Consider the following 22,182-nt stretch of genomic DNA (forward strand, 5'->3'; position numbering starts at 1 on the left):
AGTTGGAGCGCTGCAATAAAGGAGTGCTTTATTTTATAAAAGTTATTTTGTCTTGTCTTGCATTCATCAGCGTTTATACATCGGCGGCAATTGACCCTTCGTTTTGAAGAAAAAAATGCATGCATCAGAACTATTAAAACATGGGCATGCATACCACACCTAAAATTATCGCATTCGCATATAGTTCGCGGTACACAGAACGGTCTCTACGTGAAGCGTTTTTTTTTTATTCCAATTTGTTGTTGCCCCGCCCCTCTACTAAAGCACTTCCGATGGCTCAAGCTGGAGTACGCTCGGCCACGTTTGCCGACAGCTTCGAGTTGGCCGTTCGATAACCCCGATGATCGGTAGAATGTTTATTCATCTCCCTTTACTCAGCCTTTCCTGTGGGTGGCGATAGTACTACTATGCACTAACGTTGAAATATGGGAGCCGTACCTGCAAAAGAGCATGATCAGCGTTGCGAAGCATTAACGGGGCCGCTCGTCCGCACCACCGCATCTTAATTCTCTTGATTCGCCGACAATATCTGTGTACAGCTTCACTTGTTTGTAGGACCTCTTTTAAAAGACAGAGCCTTGTTTATTTCTCCGGCGATTCTATGCGCAGCGCGCCGCCACGGCGCGGCGCGCCGCATTTCATACAGCCCATGCTCTGGTGGCGCCATCTGGTATCGTCGACACAAGCCGCCTCACCGGCGGCCGCTCCCTGAACCCACTACCCATATTCTAGAGCACTGTAACGCAACGTCCGGGGAGTTCACCGCTTGCTGATTGGCTGCTCTCTCCGTCCCCTTGTCACAAATTTTGCATACTGCCAATTCGTGACGTTGCAGCAACTGAACAGAACGCGCAGCGAACAAAATATCTCCGATCGCGCCTCTGTTCGTCCATTCGACGTGTCACGGCCCCTAGTGCGCGCCTGGCGTGGTCCATGTTTATCAGCATTATTCCCATCTCGGCTGACTGTTGCATTTGACTTCTTGAATGGACGTTCCCATAACGCTCACCCGTCCTCGAGCGTCCCTCCTCCTTCATCCCCCCCCCCCACTCCCTGCAGCGCTCGCTCTAGTTTGTTTCCCCATAGTGGGTGCGCGCCTTGAGGCGGGCTACCTTTTTCCACCTGAACGGGGCATTCGGGGAATCCTGTCGGGTGACTCGTGTCGTTCCGGCCCGCCCTGCTGCACTCCGTGCAGTACACGGCCGCGTCCCCCATTCGCACGTTGCACGTTACGGCCAGGTGGTTGCCTCCGCACTTCATGCACTGCGCTTTGGGCGAGTCCGCCTTGTGCAGGCACGTCGTACGCCCGTGACCGCACGTCGCACAGAATGTGCACGTCGGCACGTGCAGCTCTTCTCGCGCGCGCACCGACGTCTAACCCACCGAGAAAGGCGGTCTCGACATGATCTTTCGGTATCCTTCTGGGTCAACCTCGGCCACGTACGCGCGCGTACCCGCCCTCTCCCTGAACGTGACACGAACCCTGGATTTCTCCAGATCTAGCTCAAGCCCCTGGTTGCGATCGTTAAGCGTTCTGACAAATTCGTCGGGTCCGATGTCCGGATCGACTCCCGAAAACTTCACGTGCGGCTTTCCTTTCTGTGCGACGCGCATGATGATGGACGCGCGCGTGACCGAGTTCGCGCCTATCGCCTGTTCTAGGTTTTCTAGCGACTGTTTACTATCAGTGAACACGGTCAGCGCGTACCGAGTATGGCGCAGCGACACGTCCTTGATGTCCTTGGTGCTTGGTTCGATGTTGCTCTTCAGCAGCCGGAGGCCATCCCGCGCCGGCCTCGCGGTCGCCGCCACCGGCGTCAGGAAGGCGACGTGCGCGTGCGTCGCACCAGGCCTCTCCGCCTCGGCGCTCGCCGCCACACCACAATGGCCGCCTCGAACCGCGCCGGCAGCGGGCGCGATGCCCAATTTCAACGCGGCCGCGTGATCCATTCGCCCGGCGGGCGCACGCCCCGAGCCATCCGTGCCGCCATAACCCGAGGGCGCGGCAACCTCATCCGCAGGCGCAACTTCGCAATCACGCCCTCCGGAATGACGACTCATTGACGACTTGACTCATTGAGTCGTGACAACTCAATGAGGGCATTGCGGCAGTCACGCCCTCCGCAATGCCCTCCGCAATCACGACTCGCCTCTGCATCTCCGCGGCCTCCCGGGGCGCGCCTCGACCAGCGGGCCCTGTAAGGCAAGGGCCGCGCCACGCTCCGTGGCCGCCTCCGCCCTCAGGTCGGAGCAGAGGGCCACCAGCTCGAACACCTTGGCCATCACGAAATTGCGCGCCTCCACCGAGACCTTGTTCGCCGGCAGCGTGCAGAAAGTGAGGACCTCCTCGTCGAGCTCCCTCACGCGCCTCCGGGTCCGGCTCACGAGGTCCGACGGAAGCGCGACAGCCACGGCCGTGCCCTCCGAGACGGAAGAGAGCACCTCCTCCTCCTCGCCGCCGGCGCGGGGCTGGTCGTCCGTCGTCGCCGGCAACTGATCAACTAGGTCGCAGAAATGCGCGATCGCCGCGTCCCCGTCCTCCGCGAAGTCCGATCCCGGCGAGCGGGGCGAATCCTCGACGGCCGGAGGCCGCGTGGGGGATGGGGACGGCGAAACATTATGCGCCTTGCGCGTGGTCGGCAGGGCCAGGCTCAAAAGGTACGAGCCATGGCCATATTGGGCCCGGCGGCCGGTGGCAAAGAGAGCTCTCGAAAAAATAAGAAATAAGGCCTTTTTTCTCGGTTTTTCGCGTCGAATCGGTTCCCTACACGTTTAAAAATAACCCCCAGGTAAAATTTCGAGAAACCGTATCAAAATACCTGATTTCTCGGCAAAAATGCAGGAGAGCGATCCGTGGGCCCAACCTAGCAGTTGCACGAGCCGCTCGTGCAACTGCACTTCATTGCGGTGATTTACCTCTGATCCGCTAACCTGACCTACGATTTGATTCTTCTGACCTTTCATTGACATATTTCAATATCCGTCCCACCGGTCAGAAGCTTGTTCGATCTGCAGATGCGCTAAGGTTAGTTGTGGGAGGAATGGGTTTGGGGTGCTAGATACCCGAAAGGCCAAACAAGCGCTAAGCGGTGACAACAACCAATTTCTATTCCGGGGTTCCTCCCGTGTCCACTTTAGTTAAAAACTTATGGCGTCACCAGAAGGGTTTTGCGTGCCGGAACCTTTGCTTTAATATTGACGTCAAACCGCAGGGCACCCAACTAACGCTGCAAACACACTTCACATGCTCTGTGAGCAGGGCAGCAACATTCAGCACCCAAGCGACAGCGCGAAGCATTGAACAAAGTGAACAGATATGCAAGTGAGTAATGCAAGACACTGACGGAAGAAATTGGTACATAAGAAGCCGATCAACGAGTTAGCGGTAAGAGGGAAAATAGAGGAATTCCGGATCAAGCTACAGAACAGGTACTCGGCTTTAACTCAGGGAGAGGACCTTAGTGTTCAAGATATTAACGACAATCCTATGGGCATCATTAAGGAGTGTGCAGTAGAAGTCGGTGGTAGCTCGTTTAGACAGGATGCCAGTAAGCTATCGCAGGAGACGAAAGACCTTTTCAAGAAGCGCCAATGTAGGAAAGCCTCTAACCCTACAGCTAGAATAGAACAGGCAGAACTTTCCAAATTAATCAACAAGCGTGAGACAGCTAACATAAGGACGTATAATATGGATAGAATTGAACAGGCTCTCACTAACAGAGGAAGCCTAAAAGCAGTGAAGAAGAAACTAGGAATAGGCAAGGATCAGATGTATGCGTCAACAGACAAAGCAGGCAATTTCATTAATAATATGGATGAGATAGTTCAAGTGGCTGAGGAGTTCTATAGAGATTTGTGCTGTACCAGTGGCACCCACGACGATAATGGAAGAGAGAATAGTCTAGAGCAATTTCAAATCCCACAAGTAACGCCGGAAGAAGTAAAGAAAGTCTTGGGAACTATGCAAAGGGGGAAGGCAGCTGGGGAGGATCAGTTCATAGAAAAGTGTATAACAGCAATGTCTTAACCGTACTCACGTGCGGGGCAGAATCCTGGAGGCTTACGAAAGGGGCTCTACTTAAATTGAGGACGACGCAACGAGCTATGGAAAGAAGAATGATAGGTGTAACGTTAGGGGATAAGAAAAGAGCCGATTGGGTGAGGGAACAAACGCGAGTTAATGACATCTTAGTTGAAATGAAGAAAAAAAAATGGGCACGGGCAGGCCATGTAATGAGGAGGGAAGATAACCGATGGTCATTAAGGGTTACGAACTGGATTGCAAGGGAAGGGAAGCGTAGCAGGGGACGTCATAAAGTTAGGTGGGAGGATGAGATTGAGAAGTTTGCAGGGACAACATGGCCACAATTAGTACATGACCGGGGTAGTTGGAGAAGTATGGGAGAAGCCTTTGCCCTGCAGTGGGCTTAACCAGGCTGCTGCTGATGATGATGAGTGCAAGACAGCCACACACTCTCTATGATTTTGAGGGCGGGCAAGCCCATGTATCGCGGGGCTTGGTGTAATGATGCAGTCCGTCAGGCGTTCATATTGACTTGCTTCGGAGAGTACACTGTCCTGGAAGCCTTTGTGCGACAGGCGAAAACGCCAACTCAAGGACCTAAAAACGCACTAGCAATAGAGTGTTATTTAAAAGTCACCCTGCGTGCTTTTCAGCACGCATGAAAGAAAAAGTAGTAATTCAAATGCAGCACCGGTGTAGCAGGCAGCCGGCAGATTAGGCCATGCGCAAAGTGACTGGAAGCTCCTTTCCTGTGGCTGCCCGTAAGTGTTCTCCCCGCCCAGTGAAGCAGTTTCGTATCGCCTCTAGATGGTTATTTTAACATCACACAAATTCGCAGTAACAATATATAATTCAATTATCTGCGGTAAAAGTGAAACAGACACTTTCACCAATCACACCGCTCGTAATTAGACCATGATTTATTTGTACACACTGAAGTCAATTGCAACACACCATTGAATTACCGCCGTGTGGCTTTTAGCTATTTTTGCAAAGGGGAACGCAGAAGCGTTGCGGAAAAAGGACACGTGGGCAGGAAAGACGCTCACTTGCAACTAAGTATATTTTCAGAGAGAAACGACCAGGAACGTTCTTGCGCATGCGCTGCTATCGAGAATCGCTAAAAATGTTGACATTTTTTTATATTTAGAAATCACGTCAGAACAGGGCATGGGTCAATACATAAATAACGACAGCTGGTGTATAGGTGATAGCAACAACGGCACGTGGTTGTGGCCTGGCAGAAACCATTAAAAAAAATGGCTGTGGCTTAGCTAAGGTTAAGCCCAGGATGCGAAGCATACTAGCCTTTATTTTAACGCGACAGCGTTAAGGAGCTCGTGTCGCAGAAAAGCCGGTGTCGTCGGTGTCGGCTCAGGCGTGCGGCGCTTGAAACTAACCCTCTGGTTCTCCTAGAGAGGGAGGCTCTTCAAAATTGTCTTGGTTTACCAAAATTTGCAGCGAACAATGTTTTCTATTAGGAAGCGCGACTGCTTACTCTTCCCTGCCAATTTCGCATTCGAACTGTAAGTACGTATTTAAACAGTAATGATTCTCATTTGAGACGACCACAATTACTTTCAATTCGTGAAATGAGCGCATTTTTCTATAAGCATTCGTCCCGCTTAAATATACGCCAGGTTTTGTCTCTAAGAGCTGAGCTACATCCACTAAACGTTCATAAAGGCGAGATAATTTGGTAGCCATGCCCTTGCAATACGCTTGTTGTATGAATAGAACAACCGAACCCAGGCCCTCAGTCCCCAGTAGCTGCGAAGCAACTGACCACGGCAGTGGTCAGACCTGTGACGCAGCTGAGAGTGCCAAGAATCCCTGGGACCGAACAGGCCGCCATTGGAACCTGAACCAGGCAACGCTAAACGCTAGAACGTTGTATAGTGAGGTGGGTCTAGCAGTGCTATTGGGGGAATTATAGGGCAGTAAATTGGATATAACAGGGCTCAGTGAAGTTAGGACAAAAGAAGCATAAACAGTGCTAAAAAGCGGGCACGTCCTGCGCTACCGGGGCTTAGCGAAGAGACGAGAACTAGGAGTCGGATTACTTATTAATAAAGATATATAGCAGATAACATACAAGAATTCTATAGCATTAAAGGGATGGTGGCAGGCCTTGTGAAACTTAATAAGACGTACAAATTTAAGGTCGTACAGGTATACGCTGCTACATCCGGTCATGGTGACCGGGAAATCGAAAATTTCTCTGAAGACTTGGTAAAGTCAAAACAAAATAAACTATACTGATGGGCGATTTCAATGCCAGCGTAGGCAAGAAGCAGGCTGGAGACAAGTCAGTGCGGGAATATGGGATAGGCTCTTGAAATGGCGGGGGAGAGTTATTACTAGAGTTGGCAGAACATAATGATGTGCGCATAATAAATAGCTTCTTCCACAAGCGGGATAGCCGAAAGTGGATGCGGAGGAGCCCGAATAGCGAGACTAAAAATGAAATACACCCTATACTCTGAGCTAACTCTGGCATCATACAAGATGGGGACGTGATCGGCAACGTGCGCTGATGTGACCATAGGGTGGTAAGAACTTTAATTAGCCTAGACTTGAGGAGGGAACGGAAGAAAGTGGTACAAAAGAAGCCGATCAATGAGTTAGCGGTAAGAGGGAAAATAGAGGAATTCCGGATCAAGCTATGCAACAGGTATTCGGCTTTAACTCAGGAAGAGAACCTTAGTGTTGAAGCAATGAACGTCAATTTTATGGGAACCATTAAGAAGTGTGCAACAGAAGTCGGTGGTAACTACGTTAAACAGAATACCGGTAAACTATCGCAGGAGGCAAAATATCTCATTAAGAAACACCAATGTATGAAAGCCTCTAATCCTACGGTTAGAATAGAACTGGTAGAACCTTCCAAATTAATCAACAAGCGTAAGACAGCTGACATAAGGAAGTATATTGTGGATAGAATTGAACATTCTCTCAGGAACGGAGGAATCCTAAAAGCAGTCAACAAAAAACTAGTAATAGGCAACAATCAGAACTAGGCATGCGTTAAGAGACAAAGCCAGCAATATCATCACTAATATGTATGAGATACTTCAATTGACTGAGGAGTTCTATAGAGATTTATACAGTACCAGTATACAGTACCCACGACGATAATGGAAAAGAGAATATTCTAGAGGAATTTGAAATCTCACAAGTAACGCCGGAATAAGTAAAGAAAGCCTTGGGAGCTATGCAAAGGGGGAAGGCAGCTGGGTAGGATTAGGTAAGAGCAGATTTGTTGAAGGATGGTGGGCAGATTGTTCTAGGAAAACTGGCCAACCTGTATACGCAATGCCTCATGACCTCGAGCGTACTGGAATCTTGGAAGAACGCTAACATAATCCTAACCTATACGAAAGGGGACGCCAAAGACTTGAAAAATTGTAGACGGATCAGTTTACTGTCCGTTGGTACAAGATATTTACTAAGGTAATCACAAATATAATCAGGAACACCTTAGACATCTTTCAACTAAAGGACCAGGCAGGATCTTCGTAAAGGCTACTCAAAAGTAGACAATATTCACACTATCAATCAGGTGATAAAGTAATGTGCGAAATATAGCCAACCCTTATATATAGCTTTCGTTGATGACGAGAAGGCATTTGATTCATTAAAAACCTCAAGAGTCATGGAGGCATTACGAAATCAGGGTGTAGACGAGCCATATGTAAAGATACTGAAACATATCTATAACGGCTCCACAGCTACCTTAGTCCTCCATAAAGCAAGCAACGAAATCCCAATAAAGAAAGGCGTCAGGCAAGGAGATACGATATTTCCAATGCTATTGACAGCGTGTTTACAGGAGGTATTCAGAGACCTGGATTGGGAAGAATTGGGGATAAAAGTTAATGGAGAATACCTTAGTAACTTGCGATTCGCTGATGATATTGCCTTGCTTAGTAACTCAGGGGACCAATTGCAATGCATGCTCACTGACCTGGAGAGGCAAAGCAGAAGGGTGGGTCTAAAAATTATTCTGCAGAAAACTAAAGTAATGCTTAACAGTCTCGGGAGAACAGCAATTTACAATAGGCAGCGAGGCACTGGAAGTCGTAAGGGAATACATCTACTTAGGGCAGGTAGTGACTGCGGATCCGGATCATGAGACAGAAATAATCAGAAGAATAAGAATGGGCTGTGGTGCGATCGGCAGGCATTCCCAGATCATGAACAGCAGGTTGTCATTATCCCTCAAGAGAAAAATGTATAACAGCTGTGTCTTACCAGTACTCACGTACGGGGAAGAAACCTGAAGGCTTACGAAGATGGTTCTGCTTAAATTGAGAACGACGCAACGAGCTATAAAAAGAAGAACGATGCGTGTAACGTTAAGGGATAAGAAAAGGGCAGACTGGGTGAGGGAAAAAACGTGAGATAATGCGATCTTAGTAGAAATCAAGAAAAAAATTAGCATGGGCCGGACATGTGATTAGAAGGGAAGATCACCGATGATCATTAAGCGTTACAGACTGGATTTCAAAGGAAAGGAAGCGTAGCAGGGGGCGGCAGAAAGTGAGCTGGGCGGATGTGATTTTTTCAGGGACAACATGGCCACAATAAGCGATGACTGGGGCAGTTGTGGAAGTAGAGGAAAGGCCCTTACCCTGCAGTGGGCGTAACCAGGCTGATGATGATGATGATGATGACCCTTGCCTTATAGAAAGATTAAACTTGATGATCACATTTCCATCAATTGCTGAACTCCTGCCCCATACATATTTATACGTCATGCTAAAAGGCCATCTAACGCAATTGGCAATAGATTATGTGATCGTTACTGCTGCATCAATGAATCATGCGATAGACGGTGTGGGCACTTTTTCTCCGAGTCTCTCTCCTAGTCATATGCATTGCGCCTTCCAGATATCAGGTCCATATTTTTTGCTGAACTATCAGCCGTTATCTCTGCTCATCGGAAATATCCTTCAAACTATCCTACATCAGTTATAGTGACTGATTCACTGTCAGTACGCACAGCACTCACTTCATTTTCAAACGCTGTTGTAACCAATGCATTAAAATCCCTAATCCCCTCAAACATAAGCCTCATGAAGTTCGCATGACTTCCAGGCCATCGCGGTATATCTTTAAACGAAATGGGAGACACTTGCGCGGACGTCCCTTGATAGACCTGTTATGTCCGTTATAGCTAGTTCGGCTTATGTCACTGCGACTAGGTTTAGAAGTTTTTCATTTTTCCAAGATTGCACAAAACTGAAAATCGAAACGTTGGAATTTCTCGATTGTCCTTTTCATGGAGGAATAATGGGTGTCCCGCACGTAAATGATAAAACTCGATATGAATATTACAATGCCGCATTCCACCAGCAAGTTTCTACCCATACAGGTCTGGTCTGGCACTGTTCCCTCGGTGTCCTACCTGCCACAACCCCGAAAGCATGTATCACTTTACAATAGTATGCCGTCGATTTAGAAATCACAGGAAGAAAGTAGAATTTTCATTTCGAAACCTCCGGGTCTTATTATTTGGACTTCAACCACTGCAACACTTTCGCTAATTAAATGCTTCTCCAAATAAATCTGCAAATCCTGCAAATCAATAATTGGATATATGATTAGGTCGTTGGTTGTGTCTTCGAAATTATACTAATACCACCCAAAAAAGCACTCAGAAGTTGCTCTTTATAAATTAGAAATGCTTGTTCTATTTCTATATCTACCACGTAAATCTATTCCTTAATTAACATGAACGTTACATGTAACCCTAATTTACTTTTCCCTTTAGGTTTTCCTCTCTCTCCTTCTCTTTCACCTTTAACCGCCGGCTTGGCCAACCCCCCGTGGAGGGTAAGCGCCAAAAGTTTGGACCAAGCAAGCAAGCACAGTGACATATCAATAAAGATTTCCTTAGCGAACGCTATCTCGGGATGACTATAAGTACCATATGATGGCGCACGAAAACCAAAGGTACCATTGAAAGGTAAATGGTATTCAGGGGCGATAATCTCCAGCACTCATATCCGGTGGTGCACCATCTTCAAGATAGTTCGTGCGTCTCTACAACGGACGTGTCAAAGTAGACGAACAAAAATTGTCTGACGCTATTAGCGCCAGAAGCTGGAATAACCGCGTGCTGCATTTGTCACGGAGGAGAATGCGATGCGGCGGCCATGGTGTGAATGCAGCGGCAGTAAATGCATGTATGCAATGCTACCAGAGCAAAATGGGCGAAGCTTTATCACGGCCGTAGTCCGGCCTGTGTGGCCGTGAGTGGTTTTAGCAGTGAGTTTCATCATCACCGTCATCATCATCATCACCCTGGCTATGCCCACTGCAGGGCGAAGGTCTCTCCCATACTTCTCCAACTACCCCGGTCATATACTAATTGTGGCCATGTTGTCCCTGCAAACTTCTTAATCTCTTCCGCCCACCTAACTTTCTGCCGCCCTCTGCTACACTTCCCTTCCCTTGGAATCCATTCCGTAACCCTTAATGACCATCTGTTATCTTCCCTGCTCATTAGGTGTCCTGCCCATGCCCGTTTCTTTTTCTTGTTTTCAACTAAGATATCATTAACTCGCGTTTGTTCCCTCACCCAATCTGCCCTTTTCTTATCCCTTAACGTTACACCTATCATTCTTCTTTCCATAGCTTGTTGCCTCGTCCTCAATTTAAGTAGAACCCTTTTCGTAAGCCTTGCGGTTACTCTACACTTAGCACATGGCCCCTCTAGCCCGGCCGTGCCAAGCCTGAGCTACTTATAATGTTTTTACTACAGAAGACTATAGTTATCAGATCGGTTTCAACCGTCGACCAGTCTGGCGCTACCAGCGAGTCAGGCGGCTGCCGGTGAAGTCGGATGCATCATGCCGGAGGCGCGACGATCGCTAAAACTTTACCTTCAGCATCAAACGTAATCCGCAGCAGCGTCATGGTCAGTTTGTTGCCTCATCTGTACCGGGCAAGTGCGGGGCGAGCGAGCGCTCCATTTTATGCCGAAGGGGCAAACACAACAAGCTCGCTTCAATGAACTCGAACAGCCTGCTGCTGGTCGGCCAAGCCAAGGCCTTGTTCCAGCTGCTGTGGTTTGTATTAGGACATGTTCTATTTCTGCGCCATACACAAAAGAACGTAGAGCATCCAATTTTCGCCAATGTAGTATAAATGCGCCACGCGTTGATCGCATCTGCGTTAAGCCTTACTATACCGAACCTCTAGCTTGGCCAGGTTCCAATGCGCTCTTCTTCGAGCGGAGGTAGAACGCACCGAGGCCTTGATAATGAACGTCGACAACCAGATAGAGGAAAGAGGCGCCGGTCCTGTCGCTTGTGTTCTTCTTCTGTCCTGGTCTATTGCGCCTTGCTCTTCACTCATTCAAGCATGAACCAACGAGGCCAAGCAACAGTTTTACTGGAGAAAAAAGGTTGGACTCAGAGAATACTTCGAAAGAAAAGAAATTCGCGGGTGCACAACTAGGCTATCGCCGCTGACGAAGCAGCTATCAAAGTATACTAACTCTGTGGCAAGACGACGTGCGACACCTGTTCGCTGATACACCGGAACTGCATACAAGGAAGGAAACCAGACAGCACGGGTGCTGTCTTTCTGCATTCTTCACTGTGCTTCACTTCCGCCGGGCGGTGATGGCGGCGTTAGTTTTGCAGTTTCGGTATGAAAAACTTTAGTTTTTGAGAGTTCATTGTGACGCATTGACCTGTATTTTAAGCGTAAAATTTTGCCCCCAGGCTACTGGATGTCTAGATTATCTGAAATGGGGCTTTTTACGTGGTTGATAATTTTGTTAAAGTTGGCCTTTAAGAAGTTAGAACGGTTCCGAGACCATGGCGTTGAGATATGATCTCGAGGAGAGAAAACGCCGTTCTCTCTCGCTGTTCCAGAACCAGCATTCCGTTATTCCCCTTTCCCTTGCCCAAAACCTTTCAGCACTGCTTCCTATAAATGCAGCTGATATAAAAACGCTTGGGTGCAGTCAATCGGATAACTAAGAACAACAAAAAAAGTTGTAAAAAAATGTCCGACGATTACGTTACTTCCTAATGCGAAAGTTGAGCGCAGCAAATAAGCTGTTTCACCTTTTCGATAGATTGAGGCAAAGAAATCGAGCAACACATGTATGCGCTATCACAGAATTTTTTTTTAATTTTTCACACGTATTCCTTTAACAAAGACTCCACTAACAGTTCTTGACAGTCATGAAGGAAGCTTTGTGGTCGGAGAAATAGACTGATATATGTTCGACTTGGTACACCAATGCTTGATTCTCAAAGACGTTCACAACTGGGCCCTTAATGCCATATTGGCCTCCGCCGTGCATCAGTCGTCGCACTTGCATGAATGGGATTCGCGGAGATACGAGTCTTACACTCACCGCATTAAGTTGTGGAAGGTGCGCTGGCCTCGAGGGATATTTGTAACCGTTTGTTGTCGAAATAACAACCAAAACAAGCGCGAACGAGACCGACCCAACAGAACCAAACAGGCGCGGGCGAGAGCTGTGGCGCGAGCAGACGATAGTACGAAACGAGCGGATCGGCTGAGACCAGACACGAGTGCGCATCGAGCCGTAAGGAGGGTCCGCATGACACCAGCATCGCGCGCGCACGTCACTGAAGGGGCCGCTCTCATTGGTCTCCGCCATTCGCGGCTCGCGTCCTTCGTCTCCCACTCCAGCGAAGGGGGGCGGTGCTGGTTACGAGGCCGACGCCGACGACGACGCGAAACCCAGGAACGGACGCCAAAGAGCTGCGCTCTAAAAAACAGCGCAGCCCCAGGTTTGTTACTGACTGTTGTGACTGTGTGGTGTATAAGATTCCCCAGTCATGCAAGCGTTCCTATATCGGCCAAACGGGGCGGTGCATGAATGACCGCATGCGCGAGCACTCAAACTTCAAAAACGAGCTAAAGATACTCAGTTATCACTGCATTGCAATGAATGCGGCTGCAAGCCGTCTTTAAAAGATGTGACCTACCTGTCAAAATACCGCGATGACCGCGCACGCCTTATTTCCGAAGCTTTCGGCATTCATGTTAGTGGCGAAGCATGTGTAAGCCTTCCCTATATTTATCTCCTTCCGAAGGAGATTGCCTTCCTATCGCATTAATTGCAATACCCCCTGCGCATGCTCAATTCTGTTGATTTTGTGGGTTGAGATAGCGACGAAGTAGATATATGCTGATCGAAAAAATAAAGATACTTTGGTTGCTAGTCAGCGCTGTTCTCTGTGCGAATAAAGGGAAAATCAGACATCCATCCGCCCGTAGCAATTGCTACGAACGGGTGGATGTCTGATTTTCCCTTTATTCATTACTTCTCTCCACCTCGCGGGTTTCCGCAGAACTACTACGTCAAACACTTGCATTTGCTTCGTGTTGTCGACAAATTCGACTGCGCCCTGCCATCTGCTAGCCGCCTGGTTAGCTCGGATGGTAGAGCGGCTGCCCCGGAAAGGCGGTGGTCCCGGATTTGAGTCCCGGACCTGGACGAATTTTTCTTCAACTCTGAGGCCTTTCTTTCGAGGAACCCGTGTGGGTTTCCTTTGTAGCAATTGTTACGAACGGGTGGATGTCTGATTTTCCCTTTATTCATTACTTCACTTTGCGGGTTTCCCCAGAACTACTACGTCAAACACTTGATCCCGGCCACGGCGGCCGCATTTCGATGGGGGCGAAATGCGAAAACACCCGTGTACTTAGATTTCGGTGCACGTTAAACAACCCCAGGTGGTCGAAATTTCCGGAGTCCCCCACTACGGCGTGCCTCATAATCAGAAAGTGGTTTTGGCACGTGAAACCCCATAATTTCATTTAATTTAAACACTTGTTCTCTGTGTCCCTTCACTCGTCCTGTTGTTTAGTGCTGTTTTTAATGCTCGCAATGCGCATGCTTTCGATGCTTCGAAGGCAATCGCGATGATTACATAGGCTGAGTCTGTGCCACAACTGACAGCGGCGAATTCTTTCAATGAAAAACACGGCATCGAACGGCAAGAACCATAATAGCGAACGTTGGAGCGGCTAAGCCTAACATTGCCGCGTTGGTTGCTTCGGCTGCCAGCGGATCTGCGGGCGTGAACGCTGGTTCAAGGTGGCGAGATGAGCAGAACAGCGGTCTTGCATTTGATTAATGCCGTTTCGGGCCTGCGCTCGTTTCAAAGGTCCGGAAAATTGGGCAGCGGAGGTTTCTCGGGTCTGAAATTACAGACGTTCTGATACATTGACTCTGTGGGGCACGTGGTGGTGCCACGAAGCCGCCAGCTTTATCGGACATTTCACAAAAATCGCGCGTCCGGAAAATCGGTCGTTCACTGCACACCGGCAACTGCTCCAGCTGACGAGACGGCGTAAGACAATTTGTTACGATTCCTGTCTGTTACTCGAGCCAGCAGTAGGGCGAATTTCATTCCCTTTCAATGAACTGATAGCTAATTTGCCTAGATTGAAGCACAATTTCCCTGAGTTTTCGCTTAGTTTTTCCAGACTATTCAAAATCCCTGAGAATCGCCGCTTTTCGCGCTTGGTAGACAACCTGCACGTACGACTTCAGCGGCACAGGAGACGAGGGATTTCAGGTGTTTCTTTTCACAGGGCTTGTTCTTCTTATGCCTTCTTATGTTCTTATGTTTTTTGGAATGTTTGATGTGAGGCCACTTGCACGTGCCGTTGCGGCTATCACCCACAAAAACCATCATTATTGATCTAGTGATGCATGCTCCGTTGTTCGGCGACTTTTATATACAAAAAAAAAGTTATCCTTTTCACTATTTTCGTAGGCGGCGCATGCGCTAGAGCGTTCCTGGTGGTTTGTCCTGAAAATATATTTAGTTGCTAGTGAGCTGGTTTCCAGTCCACGTGCCCTTTTTCGTCTACGCTCCTTCGCTCCCCTTTGGAATAATGATTGGAAAGCAAAAAGCCCAGCAGCTTACTATTCTATACCATATTCTTTTATATATTATTTAAAGTTAACCAATCTTGCAAGTACATTTTGCAAAACGCAGTGGCGAGGGGATATATCAAGCAAACAAATATGATTCCACACAAAGCCGACGGCTAGAATACCACTGCGTGTCTCAACGAATATATGGGAAACGACTGATATCATCTTTACGCTATCCGAATTAAAGATGCATGAAAAGCGAAATAATATTATCTCACCGTCTCACGAGCAATGTAAGCATCGCCTGCTTATGTGCCGTAACTTCTGTTGAGACACGTGACTTTTCATACATGCGCTTCGAAATAGTTGTTCTAGCGCCATGTCTAGAACAGACCGAGCAAGGAAGGGTACGGTGGCACCAACGATCTGCTCGAACGCTCGGAACCACAAATCCACGGTGGGAACGACATATCAACATGCAAGGAGATGGTGATCAAGTACACGCAGTCTTCGAAGATGATGCACCCAGACAAGCGAAATCATTGTCAAGGACGCAGGCAAGTGCCGGTACTTTGCTGTCTGTAGCTTTCTCGGCGACGTTGACTAGTTTTCTTGTCAGGACCACTTTTTGGGGTCGGTAGGCTAGCAATGTTGTGCCGGCTTTCCTGACATGCATAATTTCCTGTGTTCAGGGAATGCGTCCCATGAACATTGCTTATTTTGACTACTAATAACCAATACATCGTCCCCGTAACTGTAGCGCCTGAGATCTCAAGCCTGCAATATGTCATAGCGTTTCTATGAAAGTTGCACCACGTACTTAAAAATGCAGGGCGATGTCTTCGCAAGCTTCCTTTTTTTCTAGTGTGGAATACTGTCCTCCAGGCAAAAGTACCTAAGCACGATGGCCGCTGTATTAGTAAACCGCCAATTGAAATTCTCATTAAATTAGAATTATAATAATTATGGGGTTTTGCGTGCCAAAACCAGGAGCTCATTACCGGGAACGCCATGGCGGGGGAGCCCGGCAATTTGGGCCACTTAGGCTATACTTTGCTCTAAATACAAAAGACTGATTACGTGGAACCTTTTCTGAAATTGGACAGAAAATGGGTGCCCGGCCTTCAATAAAGGAATACGCGTGGCCATGCAGTGTGCGACTTTACGACACCTTTGTAAAGCTGTCAAGCATGTGCAATGGGTTTTCTCATTTGCAGTGTACCGGTGAAGCACACCCGCAATTACGTGCTTAAGGTCACTTAGAGTATGTCTTTTACAGTACGAATATACATGGCCGTTTTCTTTAACTTTCCTGCATGCGAAAACTGGCCCTACACGTCACAACTGCTATTTCTGTCGAGGTTGCTGTGTCATTTGCCACTTCGTGTTATATTTTAGTGTAGGCATGTATAGACTCTCAGCACAGCCACCGGCTTATCGTACTTGGTGCTGGGTGTCTGTGCGCTGACGGCGCGATGTTCTCTTATGCTTTTTGATGTTACAGCAAAAGTTTTCTTTTTCGCCTTTTACACGTCAATATTTGGTTCACAACAGGCAGAAATAAACACCACAATTGGCCGCAGCAGTAGTTTATTAACGATCAAAAGGCACCTTTACCTCATAGTTTACTTAGCAATATTTCCTCCCTGCGCTGCACCGCGATCATTAGTCATACGTAGTATGTTCACGTAGGGATAGCTTGTGCCCATAGGAATGCAAACATGCCTTCGTGGTAGCAGTTCAACATATCTATCGTCGCAGCATCGAAGCATTGGTTTCTCCTTACTACAAAATTTCCTTTTATTTACGAGAAATTGCCCCTTTAGCTAAAGCGGACTACACATCTCTAGATGTAGGGAAATATTCCTGTGTTGGTAGCACCGGTTGCTGGGCAATACGGCTCCCACTTACTGTGAGAACGACGCCACCGGATAGGAATTAGCGCAGCGACTATTTCTTCCAGAGAACTGCCGCCGTCTATGCACGGTGACATTTTTATGTGCTGTTAAACAAATTCTAATAAAATAATAAAATATGCGTGCTTTTACCATTTACGGGCTTCTTAAAGAACCTGCAGTGGTCAACATTGTTTCAGTCTTTACATCGTCCCTCAACCAAACTGTTACTGCAGGGCGATGAAGAATTCACCAACAGGTGGCTTCCAACTTTCAGCTTCACAGCCGTTTCTGCAGAATAAAATAAACTAGTAATGGAGGCACTGCAAATGCTTGAAGCAATGCATTGCCTGCCGCACTTTGTTCACCAATTTCCTTTTGTTTCTCCAGAACAGCGCATATGTTTCCTCTCCAGGGCTCAGACAGTACACAGGAGAGAAACGTAAGCGGCGCCTCCAATGCACCGGATGACGGTGCACTATCTCCGCAGCAGGCGACAGAGGATGACGCCTCAGACGCTGTTGCGAATGGACGAATGCACATCGCAGGCCTGAGTTTGGAACGCTTGGTTGGCGCACATACACGAAGGATGATGCTCGGCCAGCAAAACGAAGCAATCATAAGGGTACGCGTTCTTCCAGACCTCAAAGTCTTGGATCAAAGGACCTGCCGCCTTAAGCTAATGCTTGCCGATGATGAAGCCGGAGTGCCGGAAGGAACACGTAAGTAGTGGAAAACCAACCAATTGCATTAACAATGCGCCAGAAATCTAGCAATGTTGAACGACTTTACAAAGTTAGAGTGCCGTTAATTGGGATGTTTGCGTACTTCTTTGTTTCATTCGCATGTGCTACACGCACCTCCGAGAGGAAATAATGAGAACTAAGCTGCCATTGTGCATGATTCATGCCTAATTCTACGTTCCTAGTTCTATAATAATGGCAAGCCATCGATATATATGAGAACATATTTTGAGACCTTTTCCTACGTCTTATCGTTGGCTATCTGCATAATGCCTATTTCAGCATATTAAACAACAGGCACACATTTAAAAATGATGAGTGTATATAACACACCAATATATTTGCGTTGTGCGCGTATTGTCATCAAACGATGCAAAACGTAAGGCAGAATTGCATAAAATACGTCTACCTACAGTACAGTGTCATACTTTGGTAACCCCCCCCCCTCCTCGACTACCGAATGCTCCTGCGAGCCTGTAGGGTAAACTGAATAAATAAATAAATTGATAAATATTCTAGTGTATGCCACATAAGTTTCTCAAACACCCAATAGTATTTCAGCAATGCACAAATTTTACGATATATGGAATAGAGGCAATGAGAGTGGTTGAAATACCCGCTCAAACGAAATAGGACATATTCTAATTACCTTATTTAGTAGTTTCTAAAGTGCTTCCTTTTATAGCACAAACAATTCATCTAGTGTGAATATTCTCGCTGACGAATCCGCCGTTCAGTCACAAATATCGCGTTACAGAACACGTTCTCAAAGAGCTGCACTTGTGCTGGCAGTACCAAGAAAACGTAATTGCGACTTTTAAGTAAAGGTCTTAAGCATAGCCGAGCCGATACTGGATAAAAGAGCGACGCCAAGCACACACGCGCACATCATACAAACTATCAGTGAAACCTTGATTTGCAGGATCAAAACCTACATATACCTTCGCCTAATGGATGCGTAATAAAAGATGTGCCGGGAAGCATACCAACAACAATATCACAACGTTTAGGGGACCTTGCTCATGAATAACATTTATCTCATGTGCAACCATTTCCACAATATTCTTTCGAAATAAGATGGATGATTTCCTGATAAATGTTTTTCCACAGATGGTTGTGTTTTGCGTAAATGATTAGTTTGGCAAATCCAGAAACACACTATCGTTACATAGGTCGACAGTCACATGTTTTGCAGTAAATTGCACGAAAACCATTGAAATGCTCCTCTTTCAAGCGACGTTTGTATGCTTGTATTGGCTGAGAAGTTTCGGTGACATTGTCTTGCTCGTCACGCGAAGAAAAAAACACGAAGGAGAGCAGTTGCAGTAAACAGTGGCTTGATTAGTTGACAGCTGTGCCGGCGCTGGGGCGTCACTCATTATCAAGGATTCCATATCATGAGTAGCTAACAAGCTAATATACCAAGAAGACAGGAGAGAATACTTGTACACACAAGTAGAACTAAATATAAAAGTTATGAAATTATTTAGTGAAATTATGTAAAAATAATTCTCCTTGAGTTGAACTTGGTGTGTTTGTTGGCTTTTTTATGGTTAGTAAAATCGGTCCCTTGGTTAACCCCCCTTTTCTTCTTCTAGCAAGGATTACTATTGCATAGGCGCGCGCTCACATAACGCGCGCAACCAATCAGAGCCATTTTGCTTCCGTCGGGGTGGAAAAGCACAGGGAAGTATTGCGCGAGAGGTACGCCGACTTCGTTTGGGTTCAGTACATACTCAGAAAACAGATGGAACGGCAACGCAGTGTGTGTTCCCTCGAGTAACTGGCAGCCTTCGACGAGCGACGGCGACAACTCATACGTGAAATGGCTCGCCGTGGGCGCGCCTGTCCAGCCATTAGAGCCGCCCAAGCAGAGTAAATCTGAAAGCATCAAAGAGAAAGAGATTGTGAGCCTGATCCGCTCTTCCCGCCAAGGCTTGTTAATTTATTTTGGCTTGAGAACGCAACAGTGATATCACTACGTTCTGCAAATATATTTTCATAAACTTGATGAATGTATGGATTAATTGCCGATTTTCTACTCGGCATTTTGGCTCGCTAACGTGTCTCATTTTCGGTGAATTTGCTTTAGCACTCGTTTCCCCACCTATTCAGTGATATGGTTTGGACAAGCTGCGTAACAGACGTATGGCATGTTGCCTGAAATCTATGTTGACTAGATATTTGCACGATTTTTAAATCCCAACTAAAGCACATCTTTAGAATGTTAGTCTTGCCAAGTTTACACTCGAGTAAATTGCTTGCGAGTGCAAGGTTTATAAAACCAACATGTTTGATTGCCAATTAAAACGAATTTCTAGTATAAACCCGTGGCATCGCCACGTGGCACTTGAAAAGTGATTACAGCTGACGCGGACTGTATTGTGTGGCATATAACGCACATAGGATATCACTGAAAGCTCAGTATTGTAGCATATATATAAATAGCATTTGAAGTTAATAGGCAGGCCTTTATCCAGGCAGTATAGCTGTTAGTTATTTCCTATTATTGAAACCAAGAGCATAACGTTAACATATTTTGGCACTGTCCGGAACCCTGCTAATGAAGATTTTAGCTACTACGTCCTTTTGGCATTATTGCGGTTCTCTTCGTAGCTAGCAGTAAATGACATTGAAACAAACTGGACAAAGCCAAAGCAGGGAGGCAGTACACAGGTTGATTGCCAAATAATGTACTGCTTGGCACTCCTTGTTCGTTTTCTATTTGACGGATGTTCATATGGTGGACACTGCAATGAAATACCCCTTGCCAGTCGGAGGCGTCTCATATCTATATCCAAATTTTATATGCCTTCATTCAGTTGTTGCTCCGGCGTAAACAGCCATCAATTCATATGAGCATCTAAGTCAAGAGTGTTTTGTATTGGTAATCAAGTCACTTGCTCTGCTATCGGTCAATAATTTAATTGAGCAAATAAGCTCATTCTGCACAGCAGTCTATTTAAATAATCCCGCCATGCTGCAGTCATTCCTTCAGCTTCAAAAATTATTTCTCATGGGCTTCCCTACATTGCGACCTTACGAAGCAAACAGCTCCTCAAGTGAAAGAAAGAATATTGGTAGCATGTCTTATTTATAATATAGAATATGCAAACGATAAGAACAAAATAAACGAAAAAGGACAATAATGCAATTAATTTGCCCGCGGATGGTGGGGAAACTCACTCTGCACAGCACATGCGTTGCTCTAATAATTGAGCTAGGGCGACGGCTGCTCACACGTTTACACTCCTGGGAATTTGTTGATGGGTACGAGAACTAGTCAGAGGAGCATTAGCCAGCAGCAGTCATGAGCATGGCGCTGACTGTGGAACATCAGTCTGACGAAGAGCGTCACGTAGTACATAAATTTTTGGAATAGGCAGATGAACAAATAATATTTGCGAAAACAGACTGATACAACAACGAATGAAAAAGGCGGACGAGACGAACGCCTCGTTTTCGTTAATAATTGCGTTCTTTTGGCCTATTTTCATGAGTATTTAATACCAACACGCCCGGTTTACACGTCTTGACCAATGAGCCCTTATACGCCACCTTGCAACTTCATGTAGGGATTGGGATGGCCTGATTGTTCTGCCAGATTCTTGCTTCACTACAACATCGTGATGACAATCGAACTTGTGACAACAAAAGTCGAGAAGATGCCGACAAGCGACGAACAAACAGGGCCCATGACAGGATCTCGAACATCAAGATTGGAATTTCAAGCACCTGGCAAGGGGTCGAGTCGTTAGTTTGCTTTCGCCTTCTGTAATTAAATGGTAATGTAGGGGACTTATTTAGGTCCACTCATGCGCACGAAGCTTCCAATGTGTATTCTGGTCGCCATCATCATGGTGTGCGCTAAACAGTGAGACTCAGCATTTCAAAAATGTTTGTTCTGGTTTGACCCTCACAGTCATTATCGGTCTCTCTACCAAAATATTTCTATTGGCTGCCCCGTGTTGGCTGCTTGCGGAAAAGCTACGGATCCACAGCGTTGTTGCTGATATTTCACGAAAGTGCATTTAAATGTTATCGTATTTTAAGAAGAGATAAGTATTTAGGCAAAAGTTTGCATAACCTTCCCAGGTAATATAATTTAGCCATGCTGAGCAGCACTAAAGGTATCCAGGGTATATCATGGGGCCATTGTAGGCCCCATTAGTGTAAATGACACATCCTTCTTTTGGATATGCAGGCGGACATATTGGTTGTCGTCATGAGGCTGTACCGCGTTAGCGACCAATGTAAAGTCCGTGCAGATGTAGATGATTACTTTCGTGCTCGCGCCGCATGTGGACGAGACGAAAGATTCGTAACCGGATAGTCTGAGTGGAGATACTGTATTTGGTTCGCAAATTACCGGTATGAGAAAGCGATTTGGAAAAACAAATTGGCGAAAGTCTGCTATACGGGTCCTTAGAGCCGTAGCATTCCACTGAAAGATCGATGCACTTGTAACTTCAGTGCGGAAGGGGAACATTGGTCGAGCCATGATGCTTAAACGATGCTAGCAAGCACTGGATTTAGTGCATCCAGTATTTGCAGAGCACTTCAAGCTGCAGGGGTTTGCAGCTTGTTCAGTTTGATGCGCATTGTTTTAATTAGCGATTGCAGCATATAAGTCAC

The 22,182-nt window shown here is 46.7% G+C and overlaps 1 protein-coding gene across 2 annotated transcripts in view; it reads left to right on the top strand.

Moving 5' to 3' along the window:
* The first annotated feature begins 15,239 nt into the window (after positions 1-15,239).
* LOC139050791 (uncharacterized) overlaps positions 15,240-22,182 on the top strand; it is a 59,373-nt gene continuing 52,430 nt past the window's right edge. Inside the window, exons 1-2 of one of the 2 annotated variants that reach the window (XM_070527545.1) lie at positions 15,240-15,466; positions 17,195-17,526. In XM_070527545.1, coding sequence (XP_070383646.1) covers positions 17,497-17,526 — 30 coding nt within the window. In that variant the 5' untranslated portion in view covers positions 15,240-15,466; positions 17,195-17,496. The remainder of the gene's footprint in view (positions 15,467-17,194; positions 17,527-22,182) is intronic. The other variant, XM_070527544.1, reaches the window with a different exon arrangement.

This window comes from Dermacentor albipictus, chromosome 10 (assembly GCF_038994185.2).
Source record: "Dermacentor albipictus isolate Rhodes 1998 colony chromosome 10, USDA_Dalb.pri_finalv2, whole genome shotgun sequence".
NCBI classification, from domain to species: Eukaryota; Metazoa; Arthropoda; class Arachnida; order Ixodida; family Ixodidae; genus Dermacentor; species Dermacentor albipictus.